General features: G+C 38.5%; 3 protein-coding genes across 8 annotated transcripts; 1 reads left to right on the forward strand and 2 right to left on the reverse strand.

The window, feature by feature from the left end:
• Positions 1–3,943: 3,943 nt before the first annotated feature.
• LOC148209852 (uncharacterized) lies at positions 3,944–5,649 on the reverse strand. Its single transcript, XM_088128110.1, has 2 exons — positions 5,217–5,649; positions 3,944–4,549 (listed from the first exon to the last, which is right to left on the reverse strand). Exons 1-2 carry the CDS (start codon positions 5,538–5,540, stop codon positions 4,100–4,102), a joined length of 774 nt encoding a protein of 257 aa, XP_087984236.1. The 5' UTR covers positions 5,541–5,649; the 3' UTR covers positions 3,944–4,099.
• An 8,250-nt stretch (positions 5,650–13,899) lies between these two features.
• LOC111022420 (uncharacterized) lies at positions 13,900–14,685 on the reverse strand. Its single transcript, XM_022299592.1, has one exon. It carries the CDS (start codon positions 14,683–14,685, stop codon positions 13,900–13,902), a length of 786 nt encoding a protein of 261 aa, XP_022155284.1.
• A 1,709-nt stretch (positions 14,686–16,394) lies between these two features.
• Positions 16,395–25,425, forward strand: SWN (SET domain-containing protein). Of its 6 annotated transcripts, XM_088127423.1 has the most exons (18): positions 16,405–16,598; positions 16,731–16,893; positions 17,003–17,104; positions 17,808–18,082; positions 18,278–18,439; positions 18,847–18,931; positions 19,109–19,261; positions 20,034–20,081; positions 20,172–20,243; positions 20,603–21,279; positions 22,241–22,394; positions 22,894–23,114; positions 23,274–23,405; positions 23,992–24,079; positions 24,176–24,223; positions 24,298–24,426; positions 24,777–24,854; positions 24,964–25,425. In XM_088127423.1, the coding sequence occupies exons 4-18, from the start codon at positions 17,859–17,861 to the stop codon at positions 25,153–25,155; spliced, it is 2,463 nt and encodes an 820-aa protein (XP_087983549.1). In that variant the 5' UTR covers positions 16,405–16,598; positions 16,731–16,893; positions 17,003–17,104; positions 17,808–17,858; the 3' UTR covers positions 25,156–25,425. The 6 variants fall into 6 exon arrangements, 5 of the variants coding, with proteins under 5 accessions (XP_022155278.1, XP_022155279.1, XP_022155280.1 ...); XM_022299586.2 differs by lacking the exon at positions 16,731–16,893 and having other exon boundaries at positions 16,397–16,598; XM_022299587.2 differs by lacking the exon at positions 16,731–16,893 and having other exon boundaries at positions 16,397–16,598; positions 22,900–23,114.
• The last annotated feature ends 233 nt before the right edge of the window (positions 25,426–25,658 follow it).

Consider the following 25,658-nt stretch of genomic DNA (forward strand, 5'->3'; position numbering starts at 1 on the left):
CCGTGCTCGAGATGGAGGCACCTAAGACGCTGAAGCAGCTTCAGTGCCTCAATGGCAGGATTGCGGCCCTGAACCGGTTTGTTTCAAGATCGACAGATAAGTGCCTTCCTTTCTTCAAAGTCCTACGGAGGAAAGGGCCGTTTGAATGGACAGCGGAGTGCGAGCAAGCATTTCAGCAGTTGAAAAGCTACCTCTGTTCGGCACCTTTGCTCGCCAAGCCCATGCTGGGGGACAAGCTCCAATTGTACTTAGCAGTGTCTGACAGCGCCGTCAGCTCAGCCCTAATCAGGCAAGAGGAAGCGCGGCAAAACCCGGTCTACTACACAAGCAAGGCTATGACCGAAGCCGAGACCAGATACCCTCAAATGGAAAAGTTGGCTCTTGCTTTAGTCACCTCGGCCCGATGGCTTAGACCATACTTCCAAGCCCATACTGTGGTGGTGCTCACTAACTTGCCCCTAAAAAACATCTTCCATAAGCTAGAAGCTTCTGGACGCCTGATGAAGTGGGCAATGGAGCTAAGTGAGTACGGCATCCAGTTCGAACCCAGAACTGCGTTGAAAGGACAAGCAGCGGCAGATTTCATAGCCGAGCTCACACCACCTTCCGAGCTGAGCGAGTCCGACCTACCGTGGACAATCTATGTCGACGGATCCTCCAATGAGAAGGGGTGCGGGGTCGGGGTCCTCTTGCTCGGACCAGGAGGCGAGCGATTTGAGTATGCCTTGCAGTTCGGCTTCCGGACTTCTAACAACGAGGCTGAGTATGAAGCATTTATTGCCGGCCTGCGAATCGCTAGAGCATTGGGGGCCTCTTGTGTTAAGGTCTTCAGCGACTCCCAGCTGGTTGTGAGCCAGATCAAGGAAGAGTACCAAGCTAAAGACTCCCGAATGGAGAAGTATTTGGGCAAGGTCAGGTCGTACCTCGCCCAGTTTCGAACTTACGAAGTAAGCTGGGTTCCCCGAGCAGAAAATTCTAATGCTGACGCCTTGGTCAAGTTAGCATCGGCGTACGAGACCGACCTGGCCAGGTCGGTCCCCGTCGAAATCTTAGATAACCCCTCGATCTCAGAGCTAGATCTGATGGAGATCGGCGCTCCAGAGTCCTCATGGATGGACCCGATTGCGGACTTCATTAGGGGCAACTCACCACAAGAGTCCAAGGAGCACAGAAAGTTGGCAAGGCGAGCAGCTCGGTTCGTGGTCCGAGGTGGAGCATTGTACCGACGCGGCTTTTCCCTGCCTCTATTGAGATGCCTAACCCCTGAAGAGGGCCTGTACGTCCTCAGGGAAATCCACGAAGGAGTGTGCGGCAATCACTCAGGCGCCCGATCGCTGTCAGCCAAAGTGATCCGACAAGGATACTATTGGCCGACCCTCAGCCAGGACGCCAAGAAGTTCGTTAGAACTTGCGACAATTGCCAACGCTACGGAACCATAATCCACCAACCTCCCGAGCTGCTCACCCCCATCTCGGCCCCGTGGCCATTCGCGCAGTGAGGGGTAGATATCATTGGTCCTTTTCCTTTGGGCAAGGGCCAGACTAAGTTCGCTGTGGTTGCTGTGGATTACTTTACAAAGTGGGCCGAGGCCGAGGCGCTCTCCCACATAACGGAATCCAGAGTCACGTCCTTCGTATGGACAAATATCATATGTCGCTTTGGTATACTGCAGGCCATTGTGACAGACAATGGGAAGCAGTTTGACAACGCCAAGTTCAAAGACTTTTGCAGCAAGCTTGGCATAAGTCACCTTAGCTCGTCCCCCGCACATCCGCAAGCAAATGGGCAGGTGGAGGCAGTCAACAAGATCATCAAGCGAGGCATCAAACTTAGACTGGACTCCAAGAAAGGCAGGTGGGTCGAGGAGCTACCAGAGGTTCTATGGTCGTACCGGACCACCCAAATTTTAGAAGATTATAGCTTTCTTGGTGCTAAGTCTTCTTCTTCCCCTATGATGCCTACTCTTCGACTATTGACTACGTCTGTTACTCCCCTCTTTCCCCTCTCTTCTGAGGATGCTATCGACGCTTGGTTGGTCGTTTGCTGTATCTTCAGATTTCTAGGCCCGATATATCTTTTTCGGTACATTGCTCAATCAATATCTTCACAGGCCTTGTACGAGTGACTTGGAATCTGCTCATCATTTACCTCAATATCTTAAAGGTACTGTTGGTCAGGAATCTTGTTGCGTTCATCATCTTCTTTTCAGCTCAAGGCATTTGTTGATTCTGATTGGGGTGCTTGTCTGGATACTCGTCGTTTTGTCTCCAATTTTTGTATCTTCTTGGGTGAATCCTTAGTCTCTTGGAAGTCAAAGAAATAGGCTACTGTTTCTCGATCTTCTGCTGAGGCCGATATAAAGCCCTTGCTGCTGTCTCCGGTGAACTGATTTGGTTGGGTTATTTGCTCAAAGATTTACAGGTTTCTTCTCCCCTTCCTGCCTTGATTTACTGTGATAATAAAGTTGCAGTTTCGATTGCTTCCAATCCTATTTTTCATGAACGGACTAAGCATATTGGGATTGATTGTCACTTTGTCCGTAATAGAGTTGTAGCTGGTCTTCTTAAGCTTCTCCCTGTTCGATCACATTCCCAGCTTGCTGATATATTTACCAAGGTTGTCCCGACTTCTACTTGCGCGATTTTTTGTTCAAGATGGGTGTTTGTAATCTTTACACCTAGAGGGTGTATTACTATTATTAGTTGAAACTTAAACTAAGTTTGTTATGTTTTGGTTAGTTTGTTAGGTTGGGTTGTTACTTGTGTTAAATTATTCAGTTAACTTTTATTAGTTAGATATTTTCCTGTATTTAACCTTGTATGATCAGATTTATTGAGTTAATGGGAAATATTGAGTCTTATCACCGAATATCATATAATGATTTTAGAATTTAAACTTTAATGACAAATTTAGCCTAGTGATAATTGATACTTATCGCTAATCACAAGAAATTATGAGTTCGAATCCCGAAAAAAAACATCACACTTACATGATATAATTTTATTCTTAAAAAAGTTATATTTTGAAAACAACATCCCCTTGGTTTTATTTATTTATATTTGACTGACTGGTGCATTACACATTTTCTTCTAAATAAAACTTAAACGTGCATTAAAATTAATTTCTGAGTCTACCCTTTAACACGAATATATATTCCAACTGCCAGCTACCAACAATCTAATTTTGTCTGACTAAATTAATAATTACAGAGAATATATATAAGTCTCAAAAAGAAAGTTTTCCAAATAATATATATATATATATATATATATATATATAATCAAAAAGAGATAAAGGTCAAAAGCAACATGGATCATACGCACATATTAAATTAAAATTCATAACTCCATTTACAAATAACCAAGAAATTTGTGAAAAGAAAATGTTACATGCACAAAATTCAAATGTTCTGATTATTTTGATAGGTAATCCTTCAAATGTTTTGTTTTGGTGATCATAAACTTGACCAACACTACTTTAGTTCCTTAATTATTAAATTTAATTTTCATTAACGGTCTAATAACACATAAACTCAGCATGATATATATCTTTTCTTCATTTGCATTTAATAAATACATATCTGGTACACATAACAAGTATTTGAAGCCACACAAATTATGAGTTTTCAATTTAAATTGATTCACGAAGGATTAACCCAATGATTAAAATAGTTTTTCATATAATAAGTATAGAAAATTGGAAACTAAATATAATTTATGCAATACTCAAGTATCCTAATGAAAAGGATTTTGGTACGATGAGTAAAGAAATACCTCTCTAAAATTTAATTCAAATCACACATTGCCAAAACGAATATAGCACCGCGGTAATTGGTAAATATTTCTAACTTAGAGGTATTACCTAAAAAAATCGAACCACGTTGAAAACTTAAAATTCCTAGTTGTCTCTCGAAGCTAGATTTTGGGGGTGGACACAAGGTCTTCTAGTAGGGAACAGTAAAGACACATGGGGTGACACATGCCATACCCGATTAAAAAAAGTTGACAAATTATTCAATAATTGAAATTAAATCAAATTAAATAAGTGGAAAAGTAATAAAATCAATAACTCGATAAATTGTAAATTAATTAAAAATTTTCAAACTTTATCCTCTACAACTACAACCTCATAATCATGAGTTGGAGAAGAGATTTTACGTTGTTTTTTAAAGACAAAATTCCGACCAAACCAAGCAAGAGACCTGACAATCTTAGCAATTCCGATGGCGACGGTGACGTAATACAACCACCAACCGGCAAAGTCCGCCGCAACCACCAGCGCCTCCGCCTCATCCCTCAGCCGCCACCACCATAGGCCGCTGAAGCTCACCATGGTCGCCGCCTTCTCAAACCACCTTTCCTTCCGAGCTTCCCCGTACACGGTGTCATCCACCACCGGCTTCACCACAGTACTCGTCCAATGCACCACCGCCTCGTGCAGTCCCAAGAAGAACAATACCCTACTCCATTGGCCGCCCTTGACACGGTCGACCGCTGCATCGTTGAGGCCGACCGATATACTTCCCTCGATTACAACACCGACACAGACCTATCATTAAGGATACGAATACATTAATTAAATAAAGCATATTTTATATGATATAAACTTTTGAGTCTAGTGCTGATCGTGACTTAACAGGATGATGGAGCAGGTGAGATGTTATTGTTTAAATTTCTTAATGCTATACAAGGGAGAGAAAGTGTTCCGTTTTGTCCTTTGTGTATTTTTGAAAAAATATAATAATAAGTAAATGAAAAATTGTTGCCAATCATAGCGTAATTTAGGAGTTGCACTCGTATATTGTAAAAGAGAACTGTTATGAATATTAAAATTAAAATAGTTCAATTTAACTTACCATTTTTTTAAGTGGGTAAATCAATTTCAAGTTTTAACATTTAAATTTTCAATTATGAACTTGAATAACTATGATAAATATCGCGTTCTCATCACAAAAATTAGAAATTGCCCTTAGAACCAACTAATTATCTTAATCTAACTAATTAAAAGCATCTAATACAATTATAACAAAAAATTGTAAAAATAATTATCTTAAAAAAAGCTATATGCAGAAATTAGTTTCATCCCTAAAAAAAAAAGTGTATTTCTCGAAAAAAATTGAGTTTAAAGTATGATACAAATTTTGAGTTTAATGAGAATAAAATTAGAAGCTTAAATTTATCGTGATAAGCTGGGTTTAAATAATAATTTAACATACTTGTAGGGTGCATAGGAAAATCCAAGCAGCGTAGAGGCGTGGTTGGGAGATAGGACCCGGGAGCTTAGCGGGGAGAGCGGATTTCCCGGTGAGGGAGTGGAGGAGGGCGGAGACGATGACGAACGAGACAAGAATGTAAAGAAGAGGAGAGTTTAGATAGAGGATGAGAGAGAGAACCAAGGGCGGCGGCGTCCATGGCAGTGCGGCGAGATATCCGGCGGAGGAGAGGCGGCCGAGGAGGAGAAAGGAGAGAGGAAGCAAGAGGCCGAGGAGGTTGACGGTGAAGAGATGAAAGAAGAAGGAAGGTTGAAGAACAACTTCCATGGCGGCGGCGGGCGCGGCGGCTGTTATTGTCGGAAAGCAGACAGAGAGCAAACAAGAAATTAGGAAATGGACAAAAATAATTCTGTTAGATTTTTTTTTTTTAAGAAGACGAAGGATTTGTTTGGTGTATTAATATACATGAGATGGCAAATGAAATAATGTTTATAAAGTTGATAATTAGTTTGCTGTTTGGAATAATCTCATAACTATAAAGTGGATGCCACGTCCACAGATTCAGATGATGAGTTGACTGAGACTTGGTCCAATCATCAACTATATATTTTATCTTTTGTATATGCATGTATGTAATATATTAAAAATATATATGTATTTTTATGTTTATATCATAAAGAAAAAAAAAAAGAAAGATGAGCAAAACTTAGTGGAATGGATTGAAGGGTGTGGAATGGAATATGTGACTGCATTCCTTTCTTTTTAATTTTTTGAAATATAATATTGGTTAAATTATTAGTTTACTTGTGAAACAACAAAGGGTGTTTTTAAGGTTGTGTCTAATGAATCTTGATACGTTTTTAAAATTCAAAATGTCAATTACTGCTAACTGTGTTTGCTTTGGCTATTAGACACAAAATTAAAAAATTATTTATTAAACACAAAATTAAATTATGTCTAATAAATCTCTAAATTTTTAAAATATTTTATAAGTGCTGAATTATGCTGGGCTCATATTAAGTTGGTAGAACGGTTCTACCTTCGTGAAACTCTTATAGTTTTAAACTAACCCCTTTTTTGGTGGGCCAGAGAATTAGAAATTTTAGTCATTATAATATTCTTTTATTTCAGATAAAACTATTTTATCTTTATTTTAAATATTCAAACCATATTTTTCATACACATCTAGTTTAGTTGATCCAATGAAGTAATTCTGGAGACTATGGTTATTGTTCAGAATTGGGCCTATTTGGACCATGGATCTTACCCATTTTTTCCATATAACTGATCATTTGAAATCAATAGTAAATTGCCAAGTTTGATTAAAAACAAAAAAACAATACAAAATTAGTAAATTGCCAAGTTTACTAATTTGTAAAATTAATTTTCCTTTATATTGTTCAAAAGGTGGAAAAAAATCAAGAAAATTTGGCGGTTCAATATGAGAAAATTTCAAAGCTTTTTGAACAATTTTTGGGGTTCATCGTTTGTAAGTTACAATATTGCAACAATACTAGATCATTATATTTTGTGAGTTTAGACTTGTACTTTAACTACTATGGGGAGGAATCCGTAAGATTTAAAAAAAAAAATTTAATATCGTAAGGTCCGTTCTTAAACTAATAGAAAATAGTCATTACAATTTGACCTTAAAACTGTTAATAAAAATTTATTTTTTCAATTAAAAAAAATAATAATAAAGTAACACACAATAAATATTATGAAGTTGTTCTAAGCGTTACCTAAGAACTTCTGTAATTGAGCCTCAATTAATTCTCGTAAGAAAATTCAACCATTGGTGGAAGTTAAGAATAAGTAGAATCGAACATTAGGTGATATAAATTCAAGATCTCAAAGATTTCTATAACGGTTCATTAGAAAGACAAATATTGATGGTTTCTCACCATCCTTATTTTGGCAGTTTCAAAATTTTTGAAACGACAAATGTTTTAATACTTTAGAAGTTAGTATAAGTCATCCGTTATTCATGAAAAAGCTCGGCTCACTTTCATTTGGTTGGGGAGGATTTTACAAAGATAAAAAAGAGAGGGTGGAAAATGAGAATTGTATCATAAAAGAATCTGTTTATGCAAGGATATGCACAACAGTGTACTTCAGATTGCAGCTCGAACTCGGCCTCCGGACCGATCTGAATACCTGGGCGGACCTGCACAAAAAGGTGAGCACTCCGACGATCAAGTCAGTATAGGTCGGATTCCCAGTTTAGTTCGAGGTCAGAAATCATCGTACCTGATCGTGGAGTGAAGTCCTCTACTTATGGGTGGTAGTCCCGTTAATCTCGCGACGGTTACACCCGGTAATCTCGGGACCGACGGTTATACCCGATAATCACGCCGCTGACAGTAGCTCACATCGGCCCCCACCGAGCTTCCCGGTAGGTCGGACCTCGGCCAGGTTCACCTCGGCCCTCATACTTAGCATCTGTCAACGCTAGTGGTGGTGATCTCGGCCGTCCGAGCTGGGCATGACTCATGAGTCATCTTGGAGCACCAATAGGGGTCCTCCACGTGTCCAGGGTATTCTCTTCCCCAAACATTGGCCCCCTCTCTGTCTGGTCCGATCTCGACCTGGCAGAGAAGTTCATTCGACTTGCTTTGGACGCGTGGCGACTTCCTATTCGTGGGAAAATATAACCGTTGCGGTAGATTTATCGTCGGAATATTCAAATATTCCAACGCTTCGGATCTTAGGGAGGATCCTAGCCGCTCGTTGATTACACGTGTACGGTGGGGAAATTTTTCCGACGGCCTATAAATGCCCCCAATCCTTCAGGTCATACCTTACGTTCCCTGAATTCTTGGAGTTCGATCTGAAGGCAGCTCGAACCCTTGGTAGGTCGGTCTCTTCCCTCACTTTCTCTTTCGAACGTAGTTGCCATGTCGTCCTCTTTTAGCAGCAACTTAGGATCCGATGAGGATTTAGCTCGTAGGTTAGAGTCCGAGCTCGAGGAGATAGAAAACTTTAGGTTCTCCGATGACGGGGAGGATAGTGATGCCTCCACCTCGGGTCAAGGTTTGGAATACCCTTCTAGGATACCTGAGCACTACCTCGGATCCCTTCGTAGGGGGTTCGCTATCCCTGAGAACATCCTCCTCAGGATTCCGGAGGAGGGGGAGAGAGCTGACAATCCTCCAGAGGGATGGGTCACTCTCTACTTCAAAATGTTTGAGTACGGCCTCAGACTTCCCCTTCACCCTTTTGTCCAAGAATTTCTCTTCCGGACTGGGTTGGCTCCGGCTCAAGTGGCCCCCAATGGGTGGGTGTCATTTTCGCTTTGGCCATCCTTTTTTGGCTACGAGCTCGGGATAGTGAAGAGGGCGAGCTGTTGGACGTAGACCAGCTCCTCGCGTGCTTCGAAGCGAAAAGGATAGCTAAGAAGTCTGGTCGGTTCTATATGTGCGCAAGGAAAGGCGCAGGCGGTATAGTTAAGGGGCCGACCTCCATCAAGAGATGGGTGAGGAAGTGGTTCTACGCTTCTGGGGAATGGCTTGCAAATGACGAGTCAGGTCGTTCCTTCTTTGACGTCCTCACTAGGTTTGGGAACCTAGGTACAGAGTAATTCTTACTTTTTGTGATTTTCTTTTCTGTCATTCAGGTCTAACTCGGATTTTGTCTTCGTGCAGTTTCAATCCGACCAGTCCCCAAGCTTACGCAAGCCTCCTTCGACACGTTGAAATATTACAAGGAGCGTTTTCCGAGGGGTAGGAAGGTCGGAACCTTGGTGACCGACAAGCTGCTGCTTGAGTCCGGACTGCTAGATTACAACCCTGCAGTTCGTCCCATTGAATCCTCAAGGCCGAACTCCGAATTAGGTATGCCGAGCTTGCTACCCCTTCCTTTTCCTCTAACTTTGTGCTGATTTCTTTCCTTTGTTTTTCAGCCATGGTTTGCGGGTTTGCGAGTAACGTGAAACGCAAGTCCAAGGGTCGAGCCCATGCTCTTGAGGCTGCCCAGAATTCGAAACCTGCCACTCCTGCTGTGGTAGGGCCAGCCTCGGAAGATCCAGCCCCAGTGACCGAGCTGGAGTCTTCTGGGGGTCCCTCGAGGGAGAAGCGCCCCAGGGATCAGACTGAGGCGGTGGACGCCTTGCCCTTGGGCGAGGAGGTGAGGGAGGAAGTCCCTCTGAAGCGAAGGAGGAAGACGAAGAAGACGACCTCCCCCTTGGAGGTCGGAGCTTGTGGGGTCTTGCCTGCGAGCTTCGCAGATCGGGTGGACGATCCTGAGGCCAGGATGGGCGGGACGTCCGATGTGATGGCACGGTTCAGAGTTGAGCCGTCAAGTTCTGGGGTGAGGAACCAGGTGTCCCACATCTCAGCCGCAAGTTTGGACCGCTGCCTAAGGAGGGCGTCCAAATTTGTGAGCGACCCAGGGTCCGTTCTGTAGAGGACCATCGACTACGCCGCTGAGGTAAAACTAGTGTCTCCATTTTTGCTTAATTTACCTAACAGGTAGCTCGGTCTAACTTTCTTCTTTGTACCTTTTCTCAGGCGTTTGTTGCTTCCATTCAATCGGCTCTGGCTGTAAAGGCCGAGATGGATGGGAGGGAAGTTCTGGCAGCGAGGGAGAAAGAGGAGTTCTCTGCTGCCTTGGAGGCTGCTTCCTCCACCATGAAGGATGAGCTGCTGAAGGCTCACTCTGAGGTGGAAATTTTGAAGGCCGAGGTGGAGACCAAGGCCGAGCTGCTGAAGAAGGAAGAGGACAGACGCAAGGCCCAGCTCCGAGCTGCCCATGCTATCACCAGGGGCTTAGAGAAGGAGAAGTTCCAACTCCTGAAGGAGAAGGACGACATGCTCCAGGCATTTGAAGCGAAGGATAAGGAGCTGAAGCATGCGACTGCCGAGCTGGAGACGGCGAATGAGCGTCTCAGCAATGGAGTCCTATTGGAGGAATCGTTTAGGCAACATCCTGACTTCGATGGATTTGCCAAAGACTTCTCTGACGCGGGCTTCAAGTTCCTCATGAAGGGCATTGCTTCCGACATGCCTGACCTTCAGATCGATCTCAGTGGTCTGAAAAAGAGGTATGCCGAGCAGTGGGCGTCTGGGCCTGGCGGCACCCCTAGCCCCCAAGCGTTGGTGGATAAGTATGTCAGAGATCTGGATTCTGACGACTCCGATCTCGAAGAGGACCAGGTCGGCACCACACAGGAGGGCGCTCCTCAGGCAGACTCTTAGGCGATCATCCTTCATGAGGCCTTTCTCTGTCTTTCTTCTCTTCTTCTTTGTTTGTAAGTGTCAGGGCAGAGCTGCAAGGTCTATAAGCCTTGGCTCTACTCTCCATTCAATAAAGAAGCTCCCATTTGTTTTTACTTTGTTTTTGGCAACATCTTTCCTTTCTTTGCTTTTTTCTTTGAACTGCAGCCAATGTCACCTCGCACCTCTTACTTTTGAGGTCGCGCCTTCAATTAAAATAATTTGAAAGTTTGAATTTGAATCTCTGTCTAGCATTCAATGCATTGCACCAACTCTGGATTTTTTAACATCGCACCCTTAACTTAAAAACGTTAAAAGGCTAAAATCCTAAGTCCGTAGCTATTCTTCACATCGCACCTCGTACCCTCAAGTTCGGAGGCTTGATCATTTTGAACTTTTCACATCGTCCCTTTACCTTGAAGGTTTGAATTTTAAGTTCATCAGTGGTTTTGGCATCGCACCTCGTACCCTTAGGTTTTGGAGGATTGAATTTTAACCGACTGCTGGAATGTGATCGCGTGGGAGTCCGTGGCCCCCATTTAATTTCTGGTCGAACTCGGAATCATGAAATTAAATCATCACATTTATTCCGATCATAATTCTTTTGAAACAGTGTTTACAGATCCATTGAAAACCCTTTTGGCATTTCAAGGATAATAACGCTTCAGGTGCTCCGCGTTCCACAGGTGCGCGAGGACGTCTCCTTTCAGATCGGCCAATACGTACGTCCCAGGTCGGACTATGCCCTTGACCTCAAACGTGCCCTCCCAGGTCGGATCAAGAGAAAACCGAGAGATCTCCAAACCAAGAAAATATTTGGCATGACCCAAATCTTTCAATTGAAAATGAGAACATAACAATGCTTTAACAGAAGCAATAATAGCAGGAGAAGGTCCGATAATAAGAATATCATCGACATACACAAGTAAAGCCACAAAAGTAGTACTCGATCCGTGAGTAAACAATGAATAATCAGCCTTGGATTGAGAAAAACCAAAAGCAAGAAAGGCACTGAAGAACTTAGAAAACCATTGTTGGACGTCTGTTTGAGTCCATAAATTGACTTGTTTAAACGACAGACCAAAGGCCGACTAGATGACATGAAAGCTGAATAATAACCTAGAGGCAACGACATATCTACTCTTCAAACAAATCACCATTTAAAAAGGCGTTATTAACGTCCATTTGTACCACCGGCCAAGCAAAAGAAGCGGATAGTATTAAGAAAACCTTAACAGTGAGAATTTTCGCTACCGGAGAGAAATTATCTAAAAAGTCAATCCCTTCCAACTGATTGTAACCTTTGGCAACGAGGCGTGCTTTATATCGATTAATAGAACCATCGGAATTATATTTAACTCGGTAGACCCACTTACAGCTAATTGTATGATGACTAGAGGGTAACAGTACCAAACTCTAAGTATTTGTGCGCTCTCGTCATCCATAGCTTGCTTCCAGTGAGAATGTTTAATAGCTTCATGAAAAAAACAGGGTTTATACTCAGCAATGACTTTGAGTTTGACGATGTGCAGCTGAGAAGTCTTTGTATGAAAGATAATTCTCAAGAGGATGGGGAATGAAAGACCCAAAAATAGCTGGAGAAGAAGATAAGAGATTGCAATGGTAATCTCGTAAAAAACCAGGTGGGTAGCGTGCACGTTGAGAACGCCGAAGCTCAGTAGAAGGTTCAAATGGCTGCACATTAAAAGGCTGCACAATTGAGTCAGTAAGGCAGTAGCTAAATTATTAGGTGTATCAGAAGCTACTAGTGGGAGACCATGAGAAGAAGTATTGGGTAAAAGAATATCACTAATGGAAGAATTATGGCCAACCGACCTAGTAGGTGAATTAATATCAACATTAATGGTATTAGCAGCAGTGTCCTCATCACCAGAAAGTGGACCGTTCAAGGGTACGGATGAGGTAGTGATATTAGAAAATCCCATAGGGTCAGTAAGAGCCATGTTCGGTGAAGGGTAGGGGAGTACAAAATCAGAAAACTCAACTACCAGAGATGTGTCCGAAGTAAAAATAGAGTGAAAAGGAAAATATGCTTCATGGAACACAACATCCCGCGACATAAAAATCTGTCTTTGGACAACATCATATAGTTTGTACCCTTTGACCCCCGGTGGATAGCATAGAAAAACACAAGCAGTCGCACGAACATCAAATTTTCAGCAATGAGAACTCAATGTTGAAGCATAACATAAACAACCAAAAACCCGCAAGGATGAATAATCCATAGGCTTATGATATAATACTGTGAAAGGATCAACATTCGACAATAATGGCATTGGAGTACGATTAATAATATACGCAATAGTTAAAATACAATCACTCCAAAACTTGATAGGTACTCGGGACTGAAAAAACAGAGCACGAGCAACATTCAATAAATGCTGATGTTTACGTTCAACTACGAAATTTTGCTAGGGCGCTCAACACAAGAAAACTGATGTATAATACCTGTAGAGGCAAAAAATTCAGTGAATTGTAGTTCAAGAGCATTGTCTGATCTAAACACCTTCACTTCTTTAGAAAATTGCGTCTCAACAAGTTTAAAAAAACGTGATAATAATAAAAACATCAGATTGCTTCATAAGATCAACCCAGGCAAATCGTGAGCAATCATAAACTAGAGTCGAAAAATACGAATGACCATGATATGAGGGTGTATGAAAATGATCCCATACATTGCAATATATTAAGTCGAAAATAGAATCAACACATTATTTTGTGAAGGAAACAAAAGACGTCTTTGCTTAACTAAATGGCATATAAGGCATGGAGAAGAACCATGACATGAATAAAAAAAGTTCAAAGTTCCTTTCAACAAATCTAAACATTTAGGAGATAGATATCCTAAACGATGATGACGAATGGTTGTAGAAACCTTACAGACAACATATGTATTATTGGTGAAAGCATTTGAGGAACACGACAGCAAATATAATCTGTTCAAGCACACAGTCCTACCAATCATCTTCAATTGTAACTTGTCCTGAATGAGACAATAGCTAGAAGAGAAAATAATAGAGTATGCACCAGAAACAAGTAAGGAGCTGACAAACAGCATATTATATGTAAATTTATGGTCAAAAAAGAACATCTCTCAGTATAAAACCGGCTGAAATACACACATCTCCAACATAATCAACACTGACGCGAGTGAGCGTTGGAAGAATTACTGATGTGTTATAAGTGCAGAGTAGATTGTGGAAAAGTTCTTTGGAATGACATATGTGACTTGAGACTCCAGAATCAATGATCCAACAATCAGATTGGGAACGAGCAGATAAAACAAAGAAATAGGTACCTACCACATGAGACACGGATGACATTGCAGTAATACTTTCAGATTTCGCAGCAGATAAATGTGTGTGAAGAAGATCTATTAGTTGACCATATCGACTAGTGCTCAAGCTTGCAAAGAAAGCCGACTGATTAAGAGGAGCAATTAGAAGACTGGTCTAAGATGGAATTTGTTTATCTGCTGAAGATAAAGCAGGAGAAGTCGATATAGAATTCGACGAAGTTGGAGTAGGGCTGCGTTGTCTATATCTTGGTGGATAACCATGAAGTTTATAGCAACATTCAATAATGTGTCCTTTGATCCCGCAGTGTGTACAGAAAGGGCGTTGAAACTCTTTTTTACGGAATCGATCATTTTGAGGCCGTTTTGATACTTCCTTAGCAGCAAGTGCGATTGAATCTGGAGAAAAGATCATGTTACGAACAGACCTATGATTTTCCTCTTGAATTAGAAGAGAGAATACCTTATTTATAGGAGGCATAGGATCCATAAACAAGATTTGTGCCCGAACTCCGGCATAGGATTCATTGAGTCCCATTAGGAACATCATGACATATTCAGAATTGAAATGATTCAAAACTTGCTTCAAACCTCCGCAAGTACAAGCGTTCGAAAGATGGTATTCGCTCAACTCTTGCCAAACAGTTTTTAGTTTTGTATAGTAAGCCTCTATAGTAACAAATTCCTTTCGTAATTGATAAATTCTCGGTCCATTACTCTGTTGAAAACGATCTCGAAGTTCATTCCATATGTCACTCGCTGAATCTGAATAGACGAGACTAGCAGCAATGTCACGAGATACAGAGTTCATTATCCATAAAATAATGACATCGTTGTTGCATTTCCAAGCAGACAGCATGTTATCCTTTGGCTTGTCAATAGTTCTGTGATAAATCCGACCTTGTTTTTTGCTGAAAGTGCAATTAGCATTGCACGACTCCATGAATTATAGTTATTAACCCCTCTGAGCTGTTGAGTAAGTAGCCAGACCAAACGAATGATGCAAAAGGTAAGGGTTTAATTGATTTTCCATATTCGAAAATTCACGAACGCAGTTGAGTTTTTACCTCTCCTTTGACCTAACATATTTTTGTCAATAGTTTAAAAAACCTAACATTATTATTTTAAACTAACATTATTTTTATAATTTATTTTTAAAATTAGATTATTTTAAAATTTTGTCCAAAATCAGATGTATCTATTAAATAAATAAAAAATTGATTAATTTAGTGTGATTTATCAGACAAATAACAAAAAGAAAAAAGAAAAGAAAATGTAAATAGTTAGACAAAATAAATTAACTCATGCATGTTTTGAATTCATTTCATAGACTACATTTTTTTTGAGAAAGACTACAACTCTATTTTCTTGATATTTATCCGCTTTCTTATGTCATTTGCTGACACGTCTTTTTCAAATGAATTAAGGTCCCTTTCAAAAAAAAAAGAAAAAAATCAATTAAAGTCAAAGTGGAGAGGGAACGAGGGTTGCCCCTTGACAATTTATAAGAAAAAGTCAATATTAATTATTAAAAAAAACTGAAGGTCGGTCGTCTCTATAAGAGATACCATTTAGATTGGACGTCACGTAATTTTTTTTAAAAATTTGAACGTGGTCGTCTCTTTGGGTGGGTCGTCTCTTCAAGAGACAACTATTCGGTCGGTTCATTACTGGAAAACAAGAAAGATATAATTTTTTATATTATATATTATTTAGTAGTTTTAAGGTAAAAAATCTTTTGATGTAATGGGTGTACTGCTACCCTAATATCTCTTCCATTCCTAAATAATATATAATATAAAAAATTATATTTTTTTTCCATAAATGAACCGATTGGAGATGACCATCCCACATGGTCGTCTTTTAGAGACGACCACGTTCAAATTTTAAAAAAAATTTACGTGGCGCCGACGCCACGTCTAAATGGTCGTCTCTTGAAGAGACAACCAACTTTCAGTTTTTTAAAACTACTATATTTTTAAAATAAGTTTCAAAATATACAATATTTTTAATATTTTTAATTAAACAACTATATTTTTAAAATAAGTTTCATTTATAACCATATTAAAAAAAAACCCAAATAATTATGTTTTCTTTTCTTTTTAAAGAAATCGCAAATTGTAAATTCAGGATAAAATTAAAAAATAATACTTACCTCTAGCTAGCAATTAAATTTGTAGATCAAAAATTTTGAAGAGAAGATATGATAGGACATATGAATTTATGCAGACCCTCCATCAATCGTTTTATCAGGAGAAAAAACAAATAATAAAAATATTGATAAAATACATATTAAAAAAATAAAGAGACCTAAAAAATTAACTCACTCATTTTTTATTCTTGTTTCTCACGTTGTTGTTATTGATCTCCCAATGCAATCAATCAATTGTGTAATTGATCTCCCAATGCAATCAATCAATTGTGTACTTAGAGGGGTACTTAGAGGGAGGAGAAACATGAAATGCAAGCTGAATAACGTTCCTTTTGGCAAGAAAAATGTGGTGTTGAATTTTGAAGAGGTAAGTTTTTTTTGTTTAAAATAATATTGATTAAATTGGAAAAAGAAAACCAATGATTAGGTTGTAAAACCACATCGAGGCTCTGCCTTAATTGGGAGTGTGAAATAAAATTATATAAAATTTAATGAAATTTCAGTGCTCCCAGTCGTCCAGAATTCCCCGTTACTGAGTGGAGCCACGTTACTGTGTTGTGTAGGTGTCCATTTCAGAGTTACTCAGGTCTACGCTCTAGCTTGAGCTTCAGGTTTCTTCTTCCTCAACCTCGATTCCGTTGCAGACCACACCCAATGCGCCAGCCATGGTGTCCACACCAATCGATTCCGACGCCAAATTCACTGTCAGTCTCTCTCGCTCCAACACTTTACTTTTCCCCTCTTCCTCTCCATCGTGGACTGTTTCTTCCTTCTTTTGACGATCATTTAAACAAGCAATTGATGATTGATTCCTTTGTTGCTTTTAAATTTTAAAGAAATCGGTTGGGATCCTTGTGCTAGAGATTCCGGAATTCGGGTGCTGAGGAAGTTCTTGTTTGGAGTTTTGGGATTTCTTCGTTTCTTAATTTTGTATGCTTCGGAATCGTAACGGTTTTTGTATCCCATGATTTTCCCGCGAAAATTTGATGCACCCGAACGGTGAATTGATTGATGTGATCCGGGATTTTTATTTGAGAATTCCATTTGTTTCATTTGGTTTCTGAGTATATGACTGTACGGCTATGTATTTTTCCCCATTCATTGACAGGTTTCAGAGGGAGAGCAACCGACTAGTGTTTTTGGGTGCTTGACGAACCAGGTAAATACGCTCAAAAGGCAAATTCAAGCAGAGAGAGTTGTTTCAGTAAAGGTAAATTGCAGAGAAGTCTTTTTCTTTTTTTAATTATAAGTTTGATCATTATGTTTATTTAATTCATGTACCTTAGAAAGTTTACCGTAAGTGTCTAAACTGTTAAGTGATTGTGTCTATCTAGTCACTTTAGTTTAAAAAATTTCAAATAAGTTTATAAATTTTTAATTTTATGTCTAATTTCATATGACACTCTAAATTGTACCTTAAAAAGTTTACGGTAAGTGTCTAAATTTTTAAGTGGTTGTGTCCACCCAGTCACTGTAGTTTAAAAAGTTTCAAATAGGTGCATAAACTTTTAATTTTATGTCTAATTTCATATGACACTCTAAATTTGTTATTTAAGAATTACGTCCAAAATCAACGTGCCACATGATTCTTAAATAATATTGGTTAGTGTGCCATATAAGTGTGAAATAAATTAATAACAAGGATCTACTGGATAATAAATTGAAATTTTGGGGACTTAGCAACTAAGTTCAAGGACTAAATAAATCTAACCTCAAAAGTTTAGAACCTATTATAAGCTTTGTAAGCATGGAGACTGAGTAGACACGGCCTTAAAAGTTCAGGCCCGAACTTGTAAACTGCCCTCCATATTGATCATCTAGTAATGAACAAGCTGATAAGCAAGTCTTTCGAGCTTATGTTTTGACCCAACTGGCCTATCCAAGAAAACTAAATTCATATGATGCTTGTGCAGGAAAAGCTTGAGAACAATGCGCAGAAGCTTGCAAGTAATGTCGCTCAGGTTATGTCTGCAACCTCTAGAAATCCTGTACCATTTATAGAAGAAAATAGGAACGGAAAAATGCTTCTCTCAAGGATGAAGCTTCCCCTATGTAAGTTATCTGGGATTGCTCATGGTGCTGGAGATAAAGACTACATTAACAATCAAGAGGTATTATACTCCATCAGTATTAAACTCCCATACATTGAGAAGTTGCCCCCTTACACAACGTGGATATTTTTGGACAGGTATAGCATTGTTTCAGATCCTTTGCTCATCTTTTCATAAATTTGGCTCTAGAGTTTAGTTATAGATATTTTTTAAAATTTCCCTGTTTTCCAAGAAGGAAAGAAGGATATACTGTTGCATCTAATAGTAATGAATAAGTACTTTGTTGTTGTATATCTATCATATCTATCTCAAATTTGTCTCTCACAGCACAGGAATCAGAGAATGGCTGAAGACCAGTCAGTAGTTGGAAGAAGACGTATTTACTATGATCAGCATGGCAGTGAAGCCTTGATCTGTAGTGACAGTGAGGAAGAACTTGCAGAACCAGAGGAAGAAAAACACGAGTTTTCTGAGGGTGAAGACCGTGTTTTATGGTGAGCTTAATTAGATATTGCTTGCAATGCATGTTTTAATATGAACTGTATTTCTGGTGCTTCATATACCTGCTCAATTATTCAGAGGTGGCTTCTATAGCATTTTTTTCTTCACTGTGAATCTGTGATGGTCATTTCATCCCTGGAGAAGCAAATTTCAGGATCCAATATCTACAATTATTAATATATTTCTTCCTATATTTATTATATTTCTAGATTGTTGTTGCATTTATATTTTGGAGACCAGATGATCTTGACCTGTTGTGTGATACTTTCGGTGGAGAGGTGGCAATATATGAGCAAAATATATTAATAATGAGTTGAACTGGCTATGCTTGCTTATTTATTCTTTTAGAACCTCTGTAGAGCAGTTAAAGTCAATTCTTTTTATATGTTGCATTTTTCAGGATTATTATACAGGAGCATGGAGTAGGCGAGGATGTACTTCAAATTTTAAGTCATTCTATTGGCTGTACCACTTCAGAAATCCAGGTAATAATGGTGAAGCACACTGTTCGCAGTAGTGCTGAACATACATACATACATACGTATTATGCATATTTGTAATGTATGTATGTATGTATAAGGTTATTAGCACAGTCTAAAAACTAAATTTGGGGCACCCATCCTTGTCTATTGCTTGGATAGTAACTTTTATGAGATTTTCAGGAGCGGTATAATGTGCTTAAAGAAAGGAATTACAAAACAGAATCAAGTTCTAAAGTTCTGGAAGAATTTAAGTCTAACAAGGGAATATCTTTATACAAGAGCCTCAGTTCGACATTAGATTCTTTTGATAACCTCTTTTGTCGTCGCTGTATGGTAAGGAATTTTTTTTAGTTTTTCAGTTCTCAGGCATTATTTGTTTAAGCAATAATGGTTAGATTAATTCTGGCCCCTGCATTGAAATGCTGTATTTCTATGGATATCTTTTCTATTCCGAGAATTTAAACAAATTAAAATTTGGAACTCTCTACGACCTCTAGGGGGAGTAGGGGAGAAGTATTTTTTAGAACAAGCAAATCATAATGATTGCTGACTCTATTTCATTCGTTTTTTTTATGTATTGCAATGTTTCAGAAAAAATCTTCTTACGAGGATAGCGTTTTTCTTGATATCTTTGATTAATTTGGTACTTATTCTTATGAACCAATGAAATGCCTATGGTTTGACTTTGTTTCTCATTTTGTCCCCAGTGGTTTTGAAGTTCTATTTTGATCCTTAATTTTTAATTCATATCAAATATATATTCTTACCGTAAGGTTGTTAGTTACCTTAAAGTTCAATTGGGCTAACTTCCGCTTCACATATGATAGACACCTACTAAAACACCAGGTAGCTCTCCTAATAGTAAAGAGTAAAGACCAATTTAATACCAACTAAAAACTTTCAAAAATAAACTTAAAAAGACGAGAGTAAATTGGAAGCGAGTATAATTTAGGGACTAAAAATGTAGTTTAATAAATAATAATTAATATTATATGGCCTTATATATCAAATAGATTTTTATCTTTCAATCTATCTTAGCTATTTGGTTTCTATCAGATTTCTGATCGTACTCTTGCTCATCTGTTGTTTTGCATCTAACTAACAGCTGTTTGATTGCCGACTGCATGGATGTTCTCAATCATTAATCTATCCGGTAAGCAACTGAGTCTACAGTTCTTGGTTCCAGTCGTAGCTTCTGTGAATTTTTTTGATCGATGAGTTTACTGGGAACCTTGCTTCACAGAGTGAAAAGCTGCTCTATTGGCCTGAGCACGAGGAGGAAAGAACACCTTGCAGTAACCAATGTTTCCTTAAGGTAAAAGTTCTCTTGATATTTTCTTGCATAAACTACTTTTTGACCTTATAAAATTTCTGTCCTACTCATACAATTCAATGATTCGGTTACTTCAGAAAACATCTTTACCTAGTAAACAAAAGGAACGAGTGTTCTGCATACATGTTGGAGTCTGATATGCTTATTTTTTGAAAGATACATAAATAAGAAAAATAGTTGATGGCATGCTGAATTTCCTGAGCAAATGTCTACTCAAATTATTTAGCACCTACTCTATTCCATGTATATTTTGCTTGGCCTCTTGCTTATATGCATCTATTACTTGCCAAATACTGCAATATTGTTGTTGATTGTTACTTTCAAATATCCATTACTTGCAGCGAACAGAGAGCAAGACTCCAGAACAAAGAAACAAAAGACCAAGATCATCCAAAGCTGAAGAGTCAAGTGCTCGTGCGGATGCTGACATCATACAAGATGAAAGATGTCTTGCTGGAAAACTGTCATGCATCACTTCTGAAGGTGTTTCTGTGTCTGAGTCGGCCGTAGGCTTAAACTCAGATGCATCTATTGGGACTGCAATCAACCCTGAAACTGGGGCTAAGCACCAAAATATTGATTCTGTGTCAAATGATCCTGAATTAATTTCTGGTGATTCTCAAGATTACAAGAAACAAAAAATGATGTCGGTCCCTCTGGACGTTGCAAATGCCCCTGCTGATACCATCCCTGAACTCGGTAGTATTACCAGCACCAAATGTAGTCATGAGGATGTCCATGGACTTCAAGAAAATGAACTTCTAAGTAATACTGAAATATCTTTGAGTGACGCCACCAAACAAGCTAAGGAGAAAATTTCTCCCCCGGATATTGCTTCATGTGATTATTTGCAGGACACTGGCAGGTATGACACTATGGAAGTCAAAGAGTTGTCAACATCAAAGCTGTCAGCTGGTACTGTCAGAGAACAAGTTGAAGGAACGTGTGGACGTTCTGAGTGGAAGCTCATGGAAAAAGAATTGTACATGAAAGGAATAGAGATATTTGGAAGAAACAGGTGAGTCTATTGACTTACTGAAGATGCTTATGAATACAAGATGGTTTTGAACACCCTTTATAACTTTAAATTACTAGTAGGTCCTTAAAATTTTGCTGAAGATGTTTATATATCTTCATGACTACATTTGGTGCTGGTAATACTATAGATTTATAATATTGCGTTAGTTTAGCTATGAGAAATTACAATTTCATTGGGTAGTTAAAGTGCCATTTGACCATGGAAACAGTCACTTGCCCCTAGTTGGTTATTTCATAATAATGAACAGTCATTTCTTAGTCCAATGCATTGAGTTTTCAGCTGTCCGGTGCAACGTTTACATGTTTGTTAATGGAAGGGTATTTGTGGTATAGGATACTGTAATTTCTAAATGATAAGCTTTCTATTTATCAATGTGCATATGATTTTTTCTTTTTCCCTTTGAAGCATTGATAAGCTGTTATTGTATTTGTGGAGAGATGTATCCTACAACTATCTACCATACGATTCAGATTCAGTAGAAAACATATAAACATATAAGGAGGAAAGAGCAGAAAGAAGAGAAGTGTGAGTCAAGAAATGAGGATGGAGTTGCCATAAATTAGGAAAAAGCTGTAATTAATTTGGAAAGGAAAGGGACTTGATATTATCCAGTATAATTTGATATTGGCCTAGAGTCTAGGGAGATCCTGAGAAGCTAATCTCCCTGCATGACTTTCAGGTGTATGGATGTACAGTAAACTTAATATGCTATATATCTTATACGCTTATTTTGACTATATGTACAGAGCTCGATCAATTAATTAATCAGCTACTCTGAAATAAAATCTGCCATTATCAGACAATATCATGCACAATCAGATTCATGTTTATATTTGTTCTCTAAATGGAACTCAATTCTATTTTATATAGCAGTTGCATATTAGTGTGATTATCTTCCTCGAGACTTTTTTCATTTCTATATTTAAATTTTTGGTTGTAGTTGCCTCATATCTAGAAACTTACTCTCTGGATTGAAGACTTGCATGGAGGTATTCAATTACATGCACAATGGTGGAGCTTCAACGTTGCACAGGTCAAACAGCATGCCAAGTTCAAATACAGATGACAATGGAAAAGATGATATTGACTATACGGTAAACTTCACATAAATAAAAGAAAATCAATTTATACCCCTAAACAATGCAGGCAATTAAAACCTTAAACTAATAATTGTATCAATTAAATCAATTTGCACATTGCGTTATTGTTGTGGTTAAAAATCAGTAATAAACAAGTTTCACGTGTGTAAATTTCTTTAAATGCAAGATTAATAAAATATAAGAGAAAAATGTTGGAATCAAGTGAATTATAGCGGCTTTCACTGAAAGAAAAGTAGAAGATGAAGTGAAGTGAAAAACTGACCATATAAATGAAAGTTGCTACTAGCTTACTTGATTCTAGCATTTTTCTTTAATATTTTATTAATCGTGCATTTAAGGAAGTCTACGCATGTGACAATTGTTATTTCTGGAAATTTTCGTAATTTCACAATGAAGAACTCGTCTTTATCACATCATCTTGTTTCTATGTGTCTGAAAAAAACATCAAAATTTAATCTAAATGTTTTTCGTCATCTCTTCTTCCTTGTGTTAGGAGCAGGACATGCGAACGAGATCACGGCTACTCCGTAAACGAGGAAAAACACGCAAACTTAAATATTCTTGGAAATCCGCTGGCTATCCATCATTTTTGAAAAGGATTGCTGATGGAAAAAACCAGTCTTGTAAACAATATACGCCATGTGGATGCTTGTCTTCGTGTGGAAAGCAATGCCCTTGTCTTCATAATGGGACCTGCTGTGAAAAATATTGTGGGTATGATTTTTCCAATGGGTCGCTTAGTTCATAAAATTTTTTCCCCTTATGTTTAACTCTATTTGCAGCTCACTCAATACCCACTATATTTTTCATAGTGGACATGAATGAGAATTTCTTTCTGGAAAGGCGATAGTTGAAACTGTATTTAAATTTTAGGTGCTCAAAAAGTTGCAAAAATAGATTCAGGGGATGTCACTGCGCCAAGAGTCAATGCAGAAGTAGGCAATGCCCATGTTTTGCAGCTGGACGTGAATGTGACCCTGATGTATGCCGAAATTGCTGGGTCAGGTATTGAGTATCAAACGCATGTATTCAACTTCAGATGGATATGCATTTGTTCATATGTATTGATGAACATCTATGCAGAACTTTGCTAGCAACTTAAGATTAGGACATTCCTCGTCCATCTTGGTTCGGGGATTTTTTTTTTGGGGGCCATAGTATTCCGCATGAGAGCGCGCACTTTTAGATATATTATTTACACAAAGTTTGTTATTATTATTTTTTTAGCTCAAGGGGTCGGACCTTTAGTAAGTAAGTCTTAGCCTATTGTGCTATGCTCATGTCGGTTAGTTAATTTTCCAAGAACAGAATTTTATATCTTCTTTTCCAGAAACCGTATTATTAGTACATTGTTGCCATAGGAAGTTCATACATTTTTAAAATCTACTAAGATCAACCCATCAACCTGTTGCACTTATTTCTGTAGGAAGCATGAATATTTTTAAGCATGAACTCACGAATTGGCTATTCACAGTCCAAGATTGGTCCGATGGAACTTGTTGTGTTATAGGATTTTTAGCATCTGCTGTTTATCTTGTCGTAAATAGCTTTTCTGCTCCCTGATGATGCCTTATATATCCGATGTACGTAGCTGTGGTGAAGGTTCATTGGGAGAACCACCAAGACAGGGAGATGGCCAGTGTGGTAATATGAGACTCCTCCTAAGGCAACAGCAGAGAGTGAGAAATTCGAAGTCTCAACAACTGCAATCTCTGGGAAATAATTCAAGAATTGTGATTTTGACATATATTATGTATTATTTTCTCAATTTCCAGATTCTCTTGGCCAAGTCTGACGTAGCTGGATGGGGAGCGTTTTTGAAGGTCAGACGCTAGTTTTTATTTTCTATTCTTGTTTTTAAATAATATTCTGAACCAGGAGCGAAATATGATTTCAGAACTCTGTCAACAAGAATGATTATCTGGGAGAATATACTGGGGAATTGATCTCACACCGTGAAGCAGATAAGCGTGGGAAGATTTACGATCGTGCAAACTCTTCTTTCCTTTTCGACTTGAATGATCAGGTAAATGAGCTTCTTTTAGTATTTTGAATGGATCATATAGGTTTTTTAGATGCAGTTTTTGGCTGGCAGATGACTCATAAAATATGACAACTCCTTAGTGCAAAATTTCACTTCCTACCAGGATAGAAATTAGAATAACATTTTGAGTGCCCTATTTTCATGCAATCTTCAGCTTGAAAGTTCAAAATTTTGTTTCACAATAATGTTTCAAGAATGAATTAAATGATCGAATTTACCTTAAAAGTTTGACCAGTCACAATTTGACCTGATATCAAAACATCCAATTCTATCATTCAAATCTTTGCAATATGGTTTTTTCTGTCAATGTCAGAAGCTTTCTATTTTCACAGTATGTTCTAGATGCATATCGTAAAGGCGACAAGCTAAAGTTCGCAAATCATTCGTCGAACCCCAACTGTTACGCAAAGGTAAGCAAGTTTCAAGAACCTCCCACGAACTCCGAAATTGATAATTCTTATTGTGCTTTTATAAGGAAAAAAAGAGAAATTAAAAATGGTTCTTTTCTGGCTTCTACAGGTAATGTTGGTAGCTGGAGATCATCGAGTAGGCATTTTTGCCAAGGAGCATATTGAAGCTAGTGAGGAGCTTTTCTATGATTACCGCTATGGACCCGATCAAGCGCCTGCGTGGGCTCGAAAACCCGAAGGTTCTAAGAGAGATGATGCATCAGCTTCCCAAGGGAGAGCAAAGAAACACCAATCTCATTGACTTGCCATTGAAAAGGTCTGGACTCATAAACCATGCCCCCATGCTTTACCTAGTAGGAGTATATAGAAGTCGTTGTCAAATAAGGGTGCTTTTAAGAAGTTATAGAAACTTCTATACATGTTAATATGCATAGTATTATTTCACGAAAGGATATGAAGCTTAATAAACTGTGGAAAATAATGTATAACATTACGTAATTATATATTAAATTCAGTATCATTTTGTGCAAGTCGGGCAAACGAACTTGTATCTTTATGATGCTTTTTGAAAGGGAAATTTGTGTCTTTCATAATAGGATGGTTTTTCTTGAGTTAATATTTTGACGATGCATTAAAAGACTGTGAAAAGATGGGTATCGCCCAAGAAAAATGTGTTTATGTGGGCCTAGCAAAGAATTTAATAGGTCTTAGTACAACTTTATTGTTATTTTTTCCTTGGGCAAATATGTGAGAAGAACATCTAGAAATCGAATAGGAAGTTCGACCAAAATTTATTACTAGTTT

This window comes from Momordica charantia (genome assembly GCF_013281855.1).
Source record: "Momordica charantia cultivar OHB3-1 chromosome 8 unlocalized genomic scaffold, Mcharantia_2.0 BLBB01000008.1, whole genome shotgun sequence".
In the NCBI taxonomy this organism is placed as follows: Eukaryota; Viridiplantae; Streptophyta; class Magnoliopsida; order Cucurbitales; family Cucurbitaceae; genus Momordica; species Momordica charantia.